The following is a 20939-nucleotide window of genomic DNA, read 5'->3' as shown; positions in this document are numbered from 1 at the left end:
TTTTTTAAGGCAAAGAGTAAAGTTATAACCACCTCCCTTCCTTGACTGACTTCTCCAAGTTTTTGCTTTTGTTATTGTTTCGGTTTTCTATTTTGTTGTAATTGTTTTTCTTGAGAAATTTAGGTTTAGCTCAGTATTGTTTAAGTCATCAGGATGGTTGAGGCAAGACTCAAGGCAGTTGAAAAGCAATTGTACTTGATTACAGGACAAAAGAAGCAAACACAGCACGCTATAGCTCCAACTCTTGTTAGAGCAGAGAGGAAGGTTTTAGTTTCTGTCACTTAGTACCTGCACGATCTCTGGTTTCCTACTTACTTGTCTCTATGACCCACAGTTTCTAATCTGCAAAACAGGGAATGTTCATGAGGATTAAATTAGACACCATGTATAAAATAGCCAACAAATAAGAAGAAACTTAATATATATAAAGTTCTTCCCTTCCCCGGTCTCCTTTCTTTGTTCTCCTAGTTAATAATGCACTGACTTAATTACAGTTATATTAGTTGTGTTATTCTGCTACAGACAATGACAATTATAGAAAAAAGGCCAGGGAAAGGATGTGGTAATTGTATAAGCAGCTGCCAATTTACAAACACTGAATTAAAATAGAAAAAATGCCGTACATAGAAGGTTAGGTTCCAGTAATGTACAGATCCTGCCATTCCTATTATAGATGCCCCACAATCAGATTGACAATGATTTAATGATTTAAGCTTCAAGCCTCTCACATGCTTTGATTCCTAGGAGTGCTCAGAGATGATGAGAGTTACAGGATGTTCTAGGTAGTAAGGGGCTGGGGCAGATTGCTATCAGGAAGCACTGCTATGTAAGCATTTCTGGTAAAGAGAGTTCCACAAATAGTTTAGGTTGCACTTCCAAAACACATGGATCTACTCTTGCCCAAACTTTTGGTGCCATCACTTGCTACTATGAAAATTCCCCAAGATGGCCTCATGGGAGCCCACTCCACTGGCTGGAGCTGCAGAAGGCTTTCCTATCCCTCTCCTTCCCTGCGTCCTGTAGAGCTCCTCAACACTGTTAGGATCAAGGACCAGCTGTTTGAGACTCTGCCAAAACACAGTATCTCTCCATAGACACTGGGTTCATGGGGGAGAATGATCTGGGCTTGAGACTTAGGACCCAAAGTGTGCATGGAATTAGGAGAGAGAAAAGATCAAGTAAAAAAAGGGCCCGGAGGACAGCACTTGAGCCTCAGGACCACCCTTTTGGCTCATTGTTCGTTAGATTATATAGGCACTTATGCTTTTATTAAATGTATCTTTTGAGCACCCATTATGTGCCTGTGGGATTGCCCAGAACCTTGACCTTTACTTGTAGCATTTTTCACTGATAACATTTTACCACAACCCTTTAGTCAACTGGGTGACTCCTGTATGGGTTTATAGGAACTGGTTTAAAAAAAACAAAGAAATGTCTATATTATTTTGTAGGATCTTTTTTTTTTTGGTAACAATGTTCATTTCATCCAAGCTTTACCTCCCAAAGTAGTTCTGAACACAAGATAGAGAGGTTGACCCATTATGAAGGAGATCTAGAATAATGGAGCATCCAAAAGAAAATCTAAAGGCAAGTGTGAATAATGGGCTCAGCAGGAGCCCAGAGTGAGGGGTTTTTGGAGGAGGGGCAAATACAATTTATAAAGCTTCAGAGAGACTCACTTCAGCCTCTCCAGTGTTTGGCTTCCAGGTGTCAGAATAGGTTTTATAGGTCAACAGGGTTGTTCTAATGATTATCCAAGCTTCTCCCGCTTCAGTGGGGAAGGCTCCAGTTTTATGGAATTACCTGCCCAGTCAGCAGGCTGGGTGTTAGAACTCTGAGCAGACTGTCCCTCCTCCCTGAAAGCAGCAGGCAGCAAAATAGGTCCGGAAATTCCTGAGCATTGGGAAGCCAGCACTAACGCAATTACCTGAAATAAAAGAAGGGGTCAGATAATAAGGGGCAAAGGTTTTTCCTTTTAAAGTAAAGAGCCAGGTAAACAAAACCATCTGCTTCTGGAGCCAACAAACTCTCCTCATTAAATGTTTTAAGAGGCTAATGGGCTTAAGTGGCTAATCCTAGTACAATCCTAAAGACTGAATCTAGGGGCCTGGGGAAGGAGGATCAGGGTTCAGACCTGGCTGGCAGAGGCAGAAAGGAGATGAGACCTGCTCCTGCAGAAGATCCCTAAATACAGAATGGAATTAATAAAAGTAAGACAGTTTGACCTGGAGTCTCTAATGTTTCTGTCAGTATCCCTGTGAGATGGGCTTGGAAGTCTCCTCTGGGACAGTTGTAGGTTTATATGCTAGTAGAATAGGATCTGGAGTGTTTAAATAACTATGGGAAATTTTATGTGTATTTACTATGAAAAAGTCTGAAAGGGTATACAGAAAAATGTTAACAGTGGGTCTCTAGGTGCTGGACTTAACAGTAATTTTTCATTTTCATATTTTAATTTTTATGTGCATTTTAATATGTCTGTAATGAGCACCTATTTCTTTTATAATAAAGGGCAAAACTTTAAATGAAAATTATGAAAATAGAAATAAACTTTAAGCTAAGGAGGGCAAGACAGTTGGTGAATGAATTAAGTGGTTCCATTTCCTTTGTGTACTCTGCCATCTTTGCCACCTCCCCAGATGTGTGCCTGATGTGACCAGCCAATCTGGAGGCCAGCACAGGAAGGAATAATGGTTGCTGGTATTGAGCCAGACAGGCTATTTGTCCACACACAAAGGTTTCAACTTCATTGCATTTGTAATAATTCCCAGAAAGGTTATTTCTGCAGTCTCTCTTGGGTTCAGCTTTTAACTGAACAGCTCAGCCACTTGTGGTATGAGCCTAAGAGATGTTGAAATTTCAAGAGAGCTTGGAGGAGAATTATGACTTACCTAAACGTATCAGTCTGTTTTCTAGAACCAACCATCCTGCCAGGGTTTATGTGGAAGATGCCTAAGCACCTCTAATTAGTGAATTTCCTTCCTTCCTTCCTTCGTTCCTTCCCTCAATCCATCCTTTCCTCTCTGATTTATTTGGTTTTCTGATGCCTTTGTAGCCATTACTACATGAGTTAACTTTCCTGGACAGAATGATTGGTAGCTAAGAATCATTTTTATCTTCCCAGTGAAAAAAGACAGAGAAAAGCAGAGGGAGTTGCCCTCAAGTTCACTGAATAGTCAGTTAAAACCCAGTCCTACTTACTTTAACCCAGTCTTGTTTAGAAATCACCATCTTCATTGTTTTTAACAGTTTATTCTTACCAAATGGTTACCACAGGATACTATCTTCTTCATTTACAAATCTAAATGTTATGTGGCCCTTTCCTACAGGCAGCCACTATCAGAGAACCAAAACTCTGTAAAAGGTGGACATTTTTCAAATAACCACAGATTGTTGACACTGAATGTTTTCTTAGAAGCTTCATTTATGAAGAGTAAGTGCAGGGTCCAAGGTACCAAGAAAAAGGCATAGGTATTTATCAGACTCATACCCATGGTCAGATCTCCCCCTGTCTTAAAAGTAACACTGAATTCTTGGGGACCAAACTTCATATTACAGTATAAATGTCAGTTTCAGATCACAAAAGAAAAGTACTGATGCTTCTTTGTATATATAATATGGGGATTCCTTTGACACCCAAATGTGAATTTGACTCAGACTAAAATTGTTACAGGACACTGATAGACAAAGGTAGAAGCAATGCCATGGACAGATTTCAGAAGCATCTCAGAGGGTCTCTGAATCTCTGATAACTCCTCTTATTCTCTTGAAGAGCTTGTCTATAGCCATAGCTTCATCCATTACTTACAAGCTATCTCTCAATTTTTCTCTGTACCTCCTTCTCATATCTCCACCTTCCTGTTGTATATTTCCTCTCTGATATTCTCTACGTCCTTAATATATCTCAAACAGATGCACTTATCACTTTTGCCGAACTTAAAACCCAGTCTGACCTGACTGCACGTCCTTGGCACCAGTGTTCCTCAAGACACTCTCACATAGTCTCACAGTCATCATTAACTCCCTTCCTCTCTCTCTTATGCTCTACAGAAGCTTTATTTTATTAGTTCTTCATAAGCTCTCACTTTTACTTCTTTCTGTGACCTCACTTACTGAAACCCAGATCCCTTCTGGCCTGCACTATTGAGCTAAGATAACCTTGTCACACTGGTTTCCTGCCCAGGGCTCTCCCTGCTCTGCTCTAATTCCCAGCCCCCAGGAATAGCTGAAACCAACTGAGGGTGATTGAATCCAGCTTGTTAGGTTGAAAGTGGGGCCAGGAATAGGTTCTAAAAAGCTTAAGCCAGAGTTATTACTGAAATTCTTCCCCCACGTGTCAGATTAAGGAAGAACTGGACTATTTCTGGGTCCAAGGAAATAGCCCTTGAGTCGACAATGAGAGGGAGCAAATTGAGATGGATAGTAGAAGAGCCCTTTATGGATGCCAGCTGTAGTATAGTGGACGGGTACTAGTAGTATTAGGAGTGGGGTCCCTGCCCATAATCACTTCTCAGGGATATTGTTGCAAGCTTACATGTTTCACACCACAGGACCATTAAAGTCTTTTCAAACTCCAAATTTTTGCAACATAATCCTAGCACTCTCCACCCTCCCTCTGCCTCCCACCTGCTGGGAACCCCGAATCTGTTCTCGCTGCTCCATCCTTCTTCATTCCCAGCCCTACAGCGGATGACACGTTTTCCTTCGCCACACTCCCTGCCCAGCCCAGCCCACAGCTTTCCAGCCTAGGTTGCTGCCACCTTGGGCCCGTAAGTAACCCAGAGGGTAGATTTGGCTCTTTAATACCTTTTATATGCCAGGGTCTGTGCCCAGCATTTTTCTGGATTTGATTGGTACAGCAACCCTGTGAAAATACTGTGGGTTTTGGATTCCTTTTTTTTTAACCAGTTTTAAAGAAGGGGAAACCCAATATCATACAGGTATTAAGTGGCAAAGCTGGGATCGAAACAAGGTTGTCTAACTCCAAATTCTGTGTACTTGAGAAAAGAGACAAAAAGAAGGAGGGGAAGAGTGAAGAGTCCCTCAGCCCCGGGCCCTGAGTTGTACAGGATTGAGAGGGTGTTCGCGGGCGGTCTTACATATTGAAAAAGTACATCTGGAATCTCAATAAGTATGAAACTGTGTGTTGCCAGCAAAACTTGTAAACGCTGATGTTTAGAATAGTTACTGGGAACTAACAAAGAGATAAGAGGAAACTATAATATACTTGATTAAACCATGAAAGAACACTAATTTCTGTGCTTTTTTATAATAAGTCATCATGTAATATAGTAATAAGTATTCATGTCTTTTAATGTGTGTTAGATTAACATTGCATGAATTATTTTAAATATTTTTATACTCATATGTTTTAATGTGCCTAGCTTTCATGTAGTATGCTATCTAATCACAACTTTAAAAAAAATCAGGGGTGCTGTAGTAAAGTACTAACAGGAAGAGCTTGTGAGGCAATGGATATGGACATGCTTAGCACTGTATGTTGTTCATATCTAGCATCTGTACCAAGAATGCCGAAAGGTCATGTCATTGTTTTGTTTTATTCTTTAATATAAGTAACCACCAAAATTGTCAAAAGCATGCACCCTTTGACACAATTCCACTTTTAGGATTCTTTACTCACACATCATTTAATTAACCAGTCCCCTATTGTTTATGATCCATCAGTGTGAACTGAAAATGAGAAAAATCAGAAAAGGATTAAGACTTGACTGCCTTCTATGTGCCAGACACTTTAGGTTTATCTGCTTAACCTTCAGTTAATCCTGAGGAGAAGATACATTACCTTTCTTTGAAGACTAAGAAAATTGAGGTCCATAGAGGCCAAGTATCTTGCCCAAGTTGATTTAGGTAGTTAATACCTGATTTGGAATTTTAACTCAGATATCTCTGGCTCCACGCTCTTTTCAATACACCAATGATTTAAACATTGGATTCTGTGGAAATGTCTGAGGTGGTGTGGGAGTCCACAGGGAAGGCTGAGTGGGTGGAACTCATTGCCCGCTATCACTTCAACCAGAGCACCTGCTTTACAGTCAAAAAAAAAGAAGAACTGTTCTATTAAATCATGTATTGGTATGAGAGTTTTCACATAGTTCTGTAATATGTACTGATAGGTTGCTATCTTTTTAAAATGAAATAATCTATCACTAACCATCAACACAAGGAGACCTGAGTAGTTTGGAAAGGCATCCAGGAGTCATAGCATGGATTTAAATTAACTTGATTTAATTTGGAATTTTGCAAAGACGGGTATAAGGAGGTTTGAGATAGTGAAGTTCACCTAACCCTGGGCCAGTCTTAGCTTAGTCTTCAGAGTAAGAATTCACAAAGAAGGTCCCCACAAAATGGGATGAATGTTTTTCAGTCAAATGTTCACAGCATAGTAGCAGCACAAACTGATGCTTCACCTAAAAACTTGTGACTCCCTCAGGAGAGGGCTCCTGGACTTTTAATCTGTCTGATTTATTTATTTGTTTATTCATTCACTCATCCATTCATTTGGTCTGGAGGTGGTAGGAGAAGGCTGACTACAAGGTATTTTGCCCAGGGAAGTGAGCTGGAGAAGAAAACTTTGAGACCCACTCACCGCTTTACACCAGATGATTATGGTTGGTGTTTGTTTCCTTATATAAATGTGTGGAAACCTATCAAAATGAGTGTTCTTTTAAACCTCTCACATGCCTTTCCTACTTTAAGGTGGGGGTAGGGATGGTAGGGAGTGGGTTTTAAAGTTACTCTACCTAGGGAGAAAAAAGTCAGCTTTTCCTCACTATCAAATTTGTATTATTGGTTCTTGTCAGCTCCCACAGAGCACACAATGCAGTTTCAGGTGACGAAAGATAAAACAAAATCACAATTTTAGCCCACAAATGGAGGTGGAAATGAAGAAGATGAAAAGTATATTATCTGTTTGAAAAGTACCCAGGGTCAAAACATTTCAGGATAAGAGCCCAAGTGAAGTGTGGACCATTTCCTCAGGCAACAGAGATCTCTGGCTACAGAAGTGTATTTGTCGTTTCCTGCTGTAAATTTTATGTGATTCTCGTTTTATTTTTATTCCAGTTGCTACATTGATGGCCGGGTGGTCAAGGTGATGGACTTCCTGAAAACTCGCCTGTTAGACACACTCTCTGACCAGATTAGGAAAATTCAAAAAGTGAGTAAAAATCTCCTGGGAAGAAGAGGAGTGAGTACAGGGGTAACACAAAAAGGTCCCAGAGTCCCAGCTGGACCTCAGCACTGTGGGAACCAGGGTGCAAAGTAGTGCCGTCCAGATCTGCTTAGTGAGAGCCCCTCTCACAGTTGATGATTGTTATTGTTTATCAAACTGAGAAGGGTTTGGAATGTGCCATATCAAGGTTTAAAAGCTTCCCTATTTTAATAACAAATACTTTGTAATGGTTTGCTTTTAAGTTGTGAGTTTCTTAAGGGAAGAATAAATTTTCTTTGCTATTGTCTTTTTTGCAGGAGTTTATTTGGGGTTAGTTGAGGATAGAATGATTACATTTACTCAGTGAAATTCTGGTATGGGGCATTGGCAGTTCTGAGTCATATTTACACTATTCTTAGGTGTCTTAGAATCGGCCAAGTTAACACCTTGCTTTTATAAAGATATGGTGGGGGGAAGCTATAGTATATTAAGTAACTGCACGTAAGTCCTATTAGCAAGATAATTTCAAACTTGAGTACAATCAAAATCCAGAGAGGTTAATTGTAAAGTTTCTCATCTCACTCCTGATGATCTGATTTACTATGTCTAGAGTAGATCCCAGGCATCTCTATTTTTGATAGTCATCTGTCAAGTGATTCTACCCAATGGAGATCACATTTTGAAATGAACTAGCTTAGTTACTTCTGACTTGTGAAATCTTCTGTCTGTATTTTCCATCTGCCTCCACAAAATAGTGATGTCACATCTTTGTTGTCTAATCAGGTCCTTTTTCAGAGAATGGGGAGTTTTTGAGCACTTATCTCTCTCTTGAGCAGATTAAACAACTGCAGAAAAATAGCAACAGGTAGAACACCATTAACATGAGATGAACGAGTAAATGAATGGTCAAATGAATGAATGGCTCAAAGAAACTCCTTTTTGGAGCAATCAGAGAAGTACTTTTGATTGGTAAAGTGGAAGTTTTTTTTGTATTCATACCAGTTCATACCATGTCATACTCAGATTACAAATAGCCTTTTGAGTTCACTTGTCCTCAAAGGGTATTATTGGCTGGGATGCCTCAGGACTTCTGGACTCTGGCATCCCAGTCTGATCCCTCTGGGGATCAGGTGCATTGGCCAGCACCCTTATCTGTCACTGCCTTCTACTAGGCAAGGCCTGAGAAAATGACTGATTTCTCCATCAATAATTTGGAGAAAAACAAATGAGAAAACAAAATGATTTCAGATATCTCTACCAATCTCTGTTTGACATTCATTTAGTTTTTAATATTTATTTATTTAATATTTACAGAGTATTAGCAAGTACTAGGCAATGTGCCAGGTGCTGGGGATACAAGAAGGAGTAATATATGGTCTCTGCCCTCAAGGAACTCACAGTTTTAAGGTTTAATGGTCACTTTGAACCCATTGAAAAACGTGGTACCTAAGGCAGTGTTCTGCTGAACACTACAGTTTTCCAAGCACTTTATGCTAATCTAAGATTAAATCCTACTTTCCAAAAGAAGGAAATTTCTTTTGTTAATTCATTTGTTCATTTGTCCATTCAATAGATATTTACTGGGTACTTACAATGTTCCAGGCATTGTTCTAAATATTTGTACTAAAACAGTATACAAGACAGACAAATCCTTATATGTTTGGCTTTTCCAGTTTTGAGTCTAAGGGCCTGATCAAAGAGTTGTCATTGAAAGTAGAATGGTTCAGTGGTATCATGGCACTTCACATGACAGTGAAGGTTCTAGCATGTAACTATTTAAGAACAGGTAGAGCTAAGTCAGAACCCAGACAGCGCTGCTAGGAGTTAGGTTCTTCTCTTTCTCCACACTCCCTCCACCACGGCATACCCCTTAACCATCACAGAATGTTCAAGGACTGAACTGAGGGGCTACGCTTACCTCCTGATCTGTCCAGGCAAGGCCCAAGAACCCTCATAAAGAGGGCTCAAATCCTTTGCACAATTGAGATTCAGACCTTTAGAAGCATGTCTGGTGGGCTGGATGGCTAGGGCCACGTGAGATTGCAGAGAGGAGCAGCAGGACCTCTAAGAGAAGTGACCTATATGCAGACAGCACCTAGCAGAGGTTGGCTTTCTTTGGGGCCTAGAATCACCTTTTGGCTATCGGCAATAGAACATGCCAGAGGTCTTCTCAGGCCTGGTTCTTGTTCTGATTATATCTTGCTGTGCAGGAAATTACCCCAAACCTTAGTGGTATAAAACGCCACTGTTTAGTCTGCCCATATAAGTCAGAAATTCCCACAGGGCACTTGTCTTTGTTCCATAATGTCTGAAGCTTCATCTGGAAGACTCAAAGCTGAAGTGACTCAAAGGGTGATGACAGGATCATCAGAAGGCTTTTTCACTAACAGGTCTGGCAGCTGATGCCAGCTGTCGGCTCGCACCTTTGTGTTATACCTGTATATGAGCTCTCCACATAGCCTGGGCTTCCTCCCAAGTTTCAAAAGTCAGATGCCTGAGAGAGAGAGCATTCAGAAGTCAGCGGGTGTCACTTCAGCTACAGTTTCTTCATCAAGGCAGTCACAAAGACCAAGAGAGTTCAAGGAGAGAGGAAATAAACTCTCTTATTGGCAGAGTGGCATGATTCTGGAAGCACATACACTTTTTCATTCATTTTTGGAGAGTAACCCTCTGCCACTGTTCCATCATCCCAGTGCCATTTAGAAGCCCTTCAGTTATTTCTCTAACTAGTTTTCTGTGTCCAGCTCTCCCTCACAAAGCTCTTGCAAGATATTACCTTACATGGGCATCTGCTGGATCACAGATTCCCTGAGATTTTCATGTAGGGCAGACCCAGTTTTTAGGGCCTCTGGGATGAGAGTCTCTCTCACCACAGCCCAGCATTGCCAAGTCCTGGCCTGCCCTGGGGAGATGGGGGCTGGGAGACAAGAGAAGGGTCACTAAGGTTTGCCAGTTAGAAAGTTGCTTTGGCTGCTCCTGAAGTCCGCTGTGGGTGACAGAGGAGTCTGGGGAATTAGAGTCCAAGGTGCACACCGGGGCAGACTGGCCAAGCTTCTTTCAAGTCCCCAAAATCAGTTCAAAGATGGGCCAAGTAGGATTTTAATATGTATATACCTAGAACCTTCATCCAGAAGCTAGAAATGGAATCTTTGTTTTGATTGTATCTGTTCAGAGATATCCTAATGACCCTCCTTAAGCCTACAGTGATGAAAAAACTGCACATTTCCCACCAAAACAGATTCATGTGGGAGTGGTTAGATAAATCAGTGGTGAGGCTGTTTGAATAAGAGATAGAATATAGTATTTGAAGTCTGATGACAAGCTCTGGAGCTCAAGCTTAGCTGTGTGACCTTTAGCCATTCAGTTAACTTCTCTGATTTTGATTCTTCATCTGTAAAATGAAGATGCTAAGAATACTATCCTCCTTCCCTCTTAGGGAGATTAGGAAAGTCACGTGAGGTCCTGTGTTGTTAATTGCTATTGAATGCTACCTCTTATTGCTATTATTATTATTGTTTCAGTTACTATAGTTATTTTTAATAGTAACATATATCACTAGAGAAGCTTCATGCTACCTTTATCTTCAGTTTGTTCTTTGCTTTTTTCCTCTTTCCTCTTTCTTTGAACCCCAGGGAATATGATAGGTGATATTTTTGGCACTTGAAAGGCAGTGACTCAATTGCTAAAAACAGCTGTGATTTCCAAATTTGGACAGCCACTTACAGAATTCTCAATTTTTTGAGCAGTGGGTGAATCCTGGTTATATGTAAGTCTACATGATGCATTTGAAAGCCAAAAAGAGAAAATGTTTGGACAACCACTCCTTTGGATGATCCACACATTCTCTTCCTTCTATTAGAATAAGGAAAATCATCTCTACTTTGGGAGATGAGTCAAGGGAAAGAGTTGGGAATCTGACAATGCAAGCAAGAGTCCGATGGGAAAGTGAGAGAAGTCCAGGATGCAGTGCAGATGGTATGGCGGGGACAGCTGGCCTGATTCTGAAACAGCGATGTAAGAACCAAGAAGAACCACTTTGGCTTAAGTCACTTGGACACAATGATTTGCATCTTCATCTCCTAGAGGAATCAGAGGAGACTTTTTGATATTATTTTCAGCAATTCAATAAGCACAGGAAGGAGTTGGTGAAATCCCAGTCAAGGGAAGTATTTCCAAAAGTACCATCCATGTGATTACATTTTGAATACAAAATAAATGGAACAATTGGCTTCCCTAAAAACACGAAAAGTTCCTTCCTTCTTTCTTCCCTTCTTTCCTTCATTTATCAACTGTTTATAACAGTCTTAGTAGTTTCCAGACCTGTGAAGATAAAATGATGAGCAAGACTAATGTGATGGTTGTTCTCATAGACTTTCTGGTCTGGTGGGAAAACCACCAGTTAATGAAGTAATGATAGGAAGATGTGATGACTCCTCTGATCGGGAAGGTATAGGCTGCTGTGGGAGCCCATGGTGGGTAGTATCTACCTTAGGAAAGGAAATCACAGAAGGCCTCTTCAGAGGAAATGACATTTAGGCAAACACCTAAAGGATAGACACCTTCTGATTTATACAGTTGTTTGGGTGTGATCAGAGGACCACTGGTGGTAAATGTGTGTGGTGGAGAGAATAGTTTATATGGTTTGTAATGTGACCATGACCATTCTTTTTTTAATGTCATCATTGCTTAAGATTACTTATAATATTTAATATAGATGAACTCTTTTGAAGCCTCAATAAATGCAGTGACATTAGGCCACTTTTTCCAATATGTATAAGTTGCAGAATCATGGAATTAGGTAAGGCAGAAGAGTATTTAATCCTTTTGAAGTAATTAATAGATCAAAAAGAAACTTTCGTTCTCAACCTTACTTCTGGCTTATGCGCTTATTTGAGCCTCTTAGTATTTCAAAGAGGAAAGTGGTTAAAAAAAAAGTTAATTCTTGAGGATCATAGAATAATTGAAAGCACAACTGAAGAAATGAGGTCAAAGGTAATGTTAACCTTCTCTAATGAAGAAAGGGGAAAATGAAAACACATTACTAGGGCAACAGCCGGAGTATCACCACAAAAACCAGTGCTCTCATCATTCATTCATCACTCATTCATTCAGCAAGTCGAGGACTTGTTCCAGTGTGCCAGCGCCTTCCTCCCATAACGCCTGTCACATGGCAGGTGCTCATTAGTGTTTGAGGAAGGAGGCAGGTGGGAGGGGAGGGCAGATGCGCAGAGTGAAATAGTGGAAGTAATGTCTTGGTCCCATTCATAACTGGATCTGCCATCTCTGCTGTTCACATGCAGAAGAATCTAACCTGCTACTAACTTTGTAGCATAGTATTGAAGACATAGAAATTAATTTAGCTGCCATAAATGGGCTATGCCTATGTGTGGGCCTAGCAGAAGACTATCTTCTGGGTGTGTGTCTAGGAGTGAAGGAGAGGTCTCCCTGTGGTTCAGAGTAACATTTCAGCCTGTTTGCTAATGCCAGGTATTTCCTTTGAAAGAAATAACCTCTCATCCTACCTTAGGAGGAGGATGCAAATATAAATAGTCTGAGAAGAGGTAAACAACGCTGGTTTAAAGTCACACTGAGGGGTTACTATAAAATAGAAGGTCCTTTCCCAAAAGTCGGTTTTGATGGAGGGGAGGAGAAATACAGGCCAAGGAAGGACTCAAGAGAGGCAAAGGACCTTAAACACAAATGATGCCACCTTAATACTTGGGTGACATCCATGGGTGATTCTAAGCTTTATGGGACCTGAAGCTCATACAATGTGGGCCTCTAAGTATAAGAAAAACAAAACAAATTTGTACATTTTAGAAATAAATCTAACCATGAGAACACATTACTAGGGCCCTTCCTGGGATATTAGTAGAGGCCTGTGAGAGTGGGAAACTGGAAGTTTCAGTTTTGTGAGCTTTCTAGTAAATTAGCCTCTGTGAACGCACTTGGTTGTGCATCTGCAAATGGGAGACTATGACCCAAGGGAAACGTTGGCTCTTCTCCTTCATGTGTAAGATGACACTAATAATAAATAGGGGACATGAGCTAGACAGGTGTGTTTGCCACAAAAGAGCTACAAAGTTTTAGACAGTGTCACCCTGTGAACCATATTTCCTTGGTTCTTAGAACAAATAATTATAAAATGTACCCTCAATTTAATAACAGTTGGGGGGATAGGGTAAACAGCCGGCAAGTTTCTTTTGTATTGATTATGAAAAACATGATTTTAAAACCATTAAAATGTGAAAAATACATCATTAACTTAAGAAATATGGTCATTTTATTACCTTTTAGGTTACAAGTGCCATTTATGGACTGCATCATGTATCACTAACACATTGAGGAAACCGGTCCCACTTGCTAAGTAGTGAAATTAGAATTCAAGGCCACGCCTACCTACCTCCAGAGCCCACACTCTTAACCACTATTCTGCATCTGCCATACTTGTTAATCATTTATTTTGTAAGCCATGTAATGTTTATATGTCTGACCACCCAGAATTAGGAAGGCTTTAAAGAATGCTGAACTCTGCTGACCCCACAGTCAGTTGATATCATCTGGAGTCAGTGCCCTAGAAGTGAGGGCTGAATGAAAGTTGGATACCACAACATCGGGTAGCATCTAATATTACCACAATGTTAGAGAATGGAAGAGGACAAGACTTTTCTGGGAGTGATCTGCTTTCATTCCCTGGAATCTCTTCTCATATTCCATGTGCACAGACTTTTGGTCACTGCATAGTGAAGCCCTATTATGTGCAAAGCAATGACAGTGTGGAGGCACGTGCTGCTCGTGGACACTTGGAGGAATGGCCTTGGGAAAAAACTGCTGTTTGAGGCAAAAAGCTCCTTCAGGAGGAAGAGGCAACTTGAGGTGACCTTCTAATGTTTCCACATAAAGAAAGAAGGGGGATTATAGGGTTTGTCCTAAGTGAGAGGGAATCACCTCTGAGGCTGGTGGAGCCTATGACTTGTGAGTGGTGGACCGTCCAGTAAGCCTGCGGGATTGGTCAGCCACAGAAAGGCACTGCCACAGGGCGGAACAGTGATGCTTGTGCAGGTAGCTGCTGTCCCACCTCTCCTTCCACGAGCACTTGTCCTTGAACATGGGCATTGCTTTGGTATTCTGTGAAACTTTCTTCCTTATTTTCTCGCCTTTGCTCCCCCGTGACTTTATCTTTTTTTGTGTATGTTCTTATTTTAATTTTATGTTTTGCTGTAATTATATTCAATTGCTTTTCTGTGGTTTGAGATAACACAAGCAAAGAATGCAATTTTAAATCCTAAAAATGTCACAGAAACAGAAGCCACAAATTAAAAATTGATCTGATACCAAAAGAAAATGGGCAAATATGGCACTCTGGAATCGGGAAATAATAAAAAGAAATTACACAGAAAAAAATTAATGGAACTGACAGGAAGTACATTAGGCAGAAGACATACGTCAGGAAGAATATGATGAGACGTCGGGATGATTGAGCTCAGAACAGCCTGGCTGGCCGCACCTAAGAAGGACATATTAAATATGGAGGCAGTTTAGTCACTCAGAAGCTTCTAGGCCTCCTCAACAGGAAAATTCTGTTAGAAAGTAGACAGAGCCTGGACTAGAACTGGGAGGATTTGGTGCTTGCTCTTACAGTTATTAATTATCTTCTCTGAAACTTAGCCTTTTCATCAGTAAAATACTACTTTTCTCATTTATTAACAAGTAGATTATTTCATATCTTATTATTTAACAAATTTGTAATATGCATAGTAACTATCAAGCATTCTATAAGGCATACAAAAAGGGGAAAAAATGTGGCCTTCTCAAGGTTCTTACAGTATAGCAGGGAAGACAAACAGGCAAACAGAAAATTACAACTCAGTATAATAAGGTCAAGGTCCGAGATAGGTTCAAAGAATTTTGGAGCCCAGAGGAGAGAAGTATTAATTTTCTGAAGGTTTGAGGAAAGTTTCACAGAGGAGGTAACATTTGAAAAAAGCCATAAAAAAAATCAGACAATATGGGTGAGGAGTGGGTAGGGAAGAAGGTGATTAGTAAAATCCTAAAAGATGATGTAGTAGGAAAATGAGTCCATTCTGTGTGGTGAACCATACGTAGATCTTGTGGGGAGGGAGGGAGAAGAGGCAGCTAAGAGGTGGTTATGAAGGGTTTTCCACACCAGCTTAAATCAGGCAGTTGGCATTGTAGCCTATGGGTCGGTGGTTCTCACCGTCATTCCACCATGTTTTACTCCCAGGGACAAATGGATAAAATAGACTATGGGTTGTGTGCAATTACTGGCTCCTTAGCTTTTGTTCCCATTAAGGAAACATTTCAAAATTCTGGTGAATGCAAAGAATGTTACTGTGACAACTCTGAAAAATCCACTGTTTATTTTTAAGCAAATCATTCCACAGATCACTGCTTTCAATATTACCACTCATAGCACATCTCCCAGCAGATCACTCAGACCTGTTTGTGAGCAATGAATGAGCACTGCTGCTGGTAATGGGGAACCAGTGAAGTTCCTGAAGCTGGGAAGGGACTTGTCAAGTTAACAAATGGCAGCAGTGTGGAGGATGGACTAGAGGAAGAGATTAGGGATGGAAAACTAAGGAATAAATGATAAGATCCAGAACTCAGGAAGAAGCAGAGTGGAAGGGGGAATAGAATGATCCCTTCCTCTCAAATATTGTAGGTAGCTTAGAGAGTCCAAACACACAAGAAGAATGGAAAGGACCACAGGGATATTACTGAGCTCTCATCTGGACCTCTTATTAAATACAGTAAGGAACAAAGAGGCAGAGGTACCCCCCAAGAAGAGCTCAGGGCATAGGTAAGGCTTAGGAAACTTCCTGAAGCTATTCAGCTCCTTCTTGCCAGCAATATTGGGGACCAGTTCTGGTTACTCAAGAGCTACTTACTGCTCTTCCTGAAGTCCTGGGGAGGGTTGATTCCCAAGTAGAGATGCTGGATTTAATGGTCTCCAGCTTCTTTTGAATGGTGGGCCTCCTGCCAGGGCTGATTAGCCCAGCTGGCCTGTCCACTCTTTCTGTTTTATTGCTTCCTTTCTCATTAAGGAAGGTGTTGGGTTTGGATAACCATAAACAACACGTCTGAGGCTACAGGGCTACCATCTCTTGCACAGCCAGTGGCTGAAACCAGGCTCTCAGGAGTCTTTTTTAAAGACTTAGATCACAGTTTTGAAGAAACAGGAAAAGGAAGCCCAAGTTTGAAAAGGTGCCATGTAAATGGTTATTTTCATACCTCTCATTTTTTTCTGCTTTCTTTGTTTTCATATTTTAACTGTGTTTTTCTTTTAAAAAAATAATTCAAAGTGGTAGGGGGAATAAAAGCTTAAATAAAAGTCAGTGCTGTTCTTTATTAACCTCTCTCTTCTTTCTCACCCCCCCTCTCTCAACATGGCCACACGAGGTGCGGTGGTCCCGATGTCCTGACCCCCTGCAATGTGAGGGAAGGGAACTAGGTTTCCCTTCATGCCACCCTGCCCTCAGCAGGCCCAAGGATTCTGAGCGCCGCTGGCCACTGGCTGGGCTGCTCTGTAGGTGCCTCAAAGCCCCCTTGTCTACATGGGCCCAAAGATTTGAAATCTGCTGGGGACAAAAGGGAACAGGCCACTCCAGCTCCCTCTACCGTCACTTCAGTGACCTCCGCATTTGTATGCCTTCTCCCTCCCCAGACAGTGTGTTCCTCAAAATAACCTTCAGTGGCACATCATTTCTCACCAGGAACTGTACCCTTGTTCTTTCCAGTCCTCCAATTTTCTCTCTTCCAGCACAGGGAGAATCATATTTACTCAGAAAACCACAGTGTTGAACTATAACCCTCGGTTTCTTAGAGTTTCACTTTCTAAGGGAATTTTGCAGCTGCTTCCATCTGCTTTTCCTGATTTTTTTTCTCTCTTCCTCTTCTGCCCACACTGATTTCTTCCCCAGTCCTGACCAGCACCAGCCTCAGCACCTCCCCCACTTGCCACCATGATGGGCACCCCTGCTCATAGTAGACACACAACTCATCAAGCCTCTCTCCAGGTCCCAGACAGTAATGCTCAGAAAATTCTTGTTGGTTTGTACAAACTACTCCCAGAACCTTTAACATTAATATTTTCTAGGAATCTCTCTCCCATAGAACATGTCATAATGGTGTAGGTTGTATCAAAGTTCTACCTCACTGTGCTTTTTGTTCACACAGCTTCTCTAGGAAAAAACCAGGAGGTGATCCCACGCTGAGAGTGGATAAAGGACTACCATGAATGCTCATTATGATAATGTGAATTTATCAATGTGCATTTTAAATTCTAAGTGCACATTTCCTTGCTACTTAGCATACATCTGGGCTATTACCTACCAGCACAAATGTGGTGCCCTTAAGAAAAGCAAACAACTCTCAAATTAGTTTAATCCAAACACAACTCAGGCTTTGGACAAGGAGAGTGGTCTAGGTAACATTTAAGAGCTTACCACATGCCAGACACCTTTCCAAGTGCTTTAGAAATATTAGGTGTTTAAATATCGTAAGATGTTCTGAGATAGATATTATTATTATTATTAATTTTACAGCTGAGGAAATTAAGGCACAGAGAGGTCTGGCAGCGAGTAAACAATAGAACCAGGATTTAAACACAGGCAATATAAAAAAAAATGAAACAAAACAAAACTAGACTCATAAATACAAAGAGCAGACTGGTGGTTGCCATAGGGGAGGCCAGGGTGGGGCATGAGTGAAATAGTGAAGGAAACAAAGAGGTTCAGAGTTCCAGTTATAAGAGCAGGCACAGGGCTGAAAGCACCGCCTAGGGAGTAGAGTCAATAATATTGTACTGTCTTTGTATGGTGACAGATGGTAACTATACTTACCATGGTGAGCATTTAGTAATGTATGTAATTGTTGGGTCGCTCTATATGCACCTGAAACCAGTATGATAATGCATGTCAGCTATATTTCAATAAAAACAAACACAGGCAATCTTGTGTGCAGAGTCCATGCCCCTATCACTACTCAATAGTACCTCACCACCAACAACAATTTTTTCAGATGAATTTTTGTTTACACAGTATCTGTGTCCTTGCAGAGTCCTGTGTACACAGTGTTTTATAAATCCAGTCATTTTCTGAAATGAAGTTCTCATTTAAAGGAGCTAGACTTTGTACTCCTTTTGAAATACAACCTTCTCATACAGACTGCCTCTCGGAGGTAGGCCTGCCACCTTCCAACTAAGTACCCATAACAAAGGTCTTCACTGATTAGGTGGTAGAAACATATGATGGTCTCTTTACCTTCAGTATCATTATAATGAGCTGGACACATCATAAAATCCTTCTGGTCTCGCAGTCACACTGGATGGTGATTTGCCTTTGCTACTTCTGGGGTTTTTAGATTCCATGTCTAAATTACCTGATAAAGCAGTAGTTCCCTCTCCTTCTCCCAAATCTCCATCTTTCAAAATTCAAGGGTCAGATCCCAGGTTTGGTATCTCGAGCTTTAGCAAGTAGACATGTGCTGCTCGTGTCTAGATCTTTCATGCTGTTGTAGGTTCGCCTTTATTTCTCCTGATCATGAAAGTTATTTTTGCAGGCAAGGCATTGCTTCCAATTCTTTGACCAATTTAGTTGCCCTTTCCTAGGTCATATAGCTTCTTTGAAGGGTGATAGTTTCTGGTGAGCTTGTACATGGGCAGGTTTGGAATCCCATTGACTTCGTGTGACTAAAGCACCACGGTCTCCAGTTAAGCGCTTACTCTGGGCCAGGAGCTCCGCTAGGAAGTAATGCAAAAGTAAACAATACAGGATCCCTGCCCTCAAAGAGCTGATAGTTCATGGTTTCTAGGAAGTAGTCCATAGACTTGTGGACATCATCGTTGGATCACAAATGATAGTTCAGAATCCCACCGTCAAACTCTAAGTATATTTGCGTTAATTCCTCTGAACTCATGCATCACTTCAGAGGGACCCAGATAGGTGTTAGCTGCTACACCTGTCTCACTTACCACTAGTTCTCATTATCTTCCTGTGATTGGCCTAATGTTATATATCCTCTGACTAGTGGCAAGATCCTTAGCATAACCCTGTCAGCTGTTATTCCATTTCATCAGTGAGGAAATGGAAGCTCAAATTAGTCACAGAAATGACAGACTTTAATGGTGTCTATAATGTTAGTTTTTGTCATATTTATATATATATAATATTTGTTTTATGTATAGATAATATATGTATGTGTATATGTATGTATATATACAATCTCATAGATAATATATGTATGTGTATATGTGTATGTATATACACTCTCATAGCAGCTACAGTCACCCTTACATAAATCAGTTCATACCACTCTTTTGTTTAAATCCCACCAATAGCTTTCCATTACACTCAGAATAAGAGACCCCCAAAGAAACCCTCCTTTCTTCTCTCACCTTTTACATCTTTCCTCCCCTCACTCACTGTGCCTCGATGGTCTTCCCCTGGTTCTGTACGTCAGTCTTGTTTCCTTCGCAGGTCCTTTTCTGGGCTGCTCCCACGGATCCACTCAGGGGCTGGCTCCCTGTTCAGCTCGGATACCACCTTTCACAGGGTGACCTGATCACTGTCTAAAGTATCTCCCCTCTCCTCCTGTCAAGTCACTTTCTATCGGATTACTCTGTTTTCATTTTCTTCCTAACTCTCACTTCTTTTATTTGTTTGTTCCTAGTCTGCCCCCCTTGACTAAAATGTGAACAAGTGTAAGCCTTGTTCCGTTTCACCTGCCCCTAGAATCTGCTTAGCATGTAGCAGGTGTTTAATAAATATTGGTTGAGTGAATGAATAAATGCATTTGATAATGCCTTAATATTTCTGGATGGAAACCCTCAGCCCTTTTCTAGTCTCACTTTCTTAAATTCTCCTTAGGTCATTTCATCTACTCTTGCGGCTTTTGCTCCCACTCTATTTACCTCGAGCCCAGATTATTGTTTCTGAGATGACCAGCCCTAAGCTGTATTGACTTTTTTCTTTCTGTCTCCCATATTTATTTTTCATGTAATTTTAATTTACATAGTCAAAGATGCTCTTGGCCTTTGAGGGATAGGAGCCAAGGGGACCTGTCTTATATTACACAATGTTAATACATTTTAGCATTTTGTGTTTGGAAGGACTTAGATTTCATCTACTCCACATTCATGGCTTTCCATGTTGATGCAGAAACTGAAGTCCAAGATAAAAATGAGCCAAAAGTCTCATAGTTAGTGTGCGGTAGAACCCAACATTCCAGGGCATGTTCCTCTTTCCTGGTAGTTATCTGCCTTATTAGACTCCAGCTTTCCTTTTGCTCACACTCATACACACACACACACACACACACACACACACAGACACAGTATTATTGATATAAAATTCACATACCATAACACTGTGCAAACACAAAAGTATGCAATTCAGTAGTTTTTAGGATATTTACAGAATTATAAAGCCATCACAGCTGTTTAACTTTAGAACATGTACATCAGCCCCCAAAGAAACCCCATACCTATTTGTAATCACTCCCCATCCCCAAACTGCCCCCTTTTCCTTCCTCCCTCCCCTGCTTCAACCCTAGGAAACCACTAACCTACTTTCTGTCTCCAGGGACATGCCTATTCTGGACATTTCATATAAATGGACTCATACGATATGTGGCCTGCCTTTTGTGTCCGGCTTCTTTCACTTAGCTTAATCTTTCACCTTTTTTGTTGTGTTTAATCAAACCCTTTCTCTCACTGCCTCATTTCAATATGTGCCTTTGAGCAAAA

General features: G+C 40.9%; 1 protein-coding gene across 1 annotated transcript in view; it reads left to right on the top strand.

The window, feature by feature from the left end:
- HPSE2 (heparanase 2 (inactive)) overlaps positions 1-20939 on the top strand; it is a 678034-nt gene that overhangs the window by 523523 nt on the left and 133572 nt on the right. Inside the window, exon 7 of the mRNA XM_036886477.2 lies at positions 7084-7177. Within this exon, the coding sequence (XP_036742372.1) occupies positions 7084-7177 (94 nt within the window). The remainder of the gene's footprint in view (positions 1-7083; positions 7178-20939) is intronic.

The sequence above is a fragment of the Manis pentadactyla genome, chromosome 8 (assembly GCF_030020395.1).
Source record: "Manis pentadactyla isolate mManPen7 chromosome 8, mManPen7.hap1, whole genome shotgun sequence".
NCBI lineage: Eukaryota > Metazoa > Chordata > Mammalia > Pholidota > Manidae > Manis > Manis pentadactyla.
The sequence above is the reverse complement of the archived record's forward strand: the minus strand, read 5'-3'. Positions and strand labels throughout refer to the sequence as shown.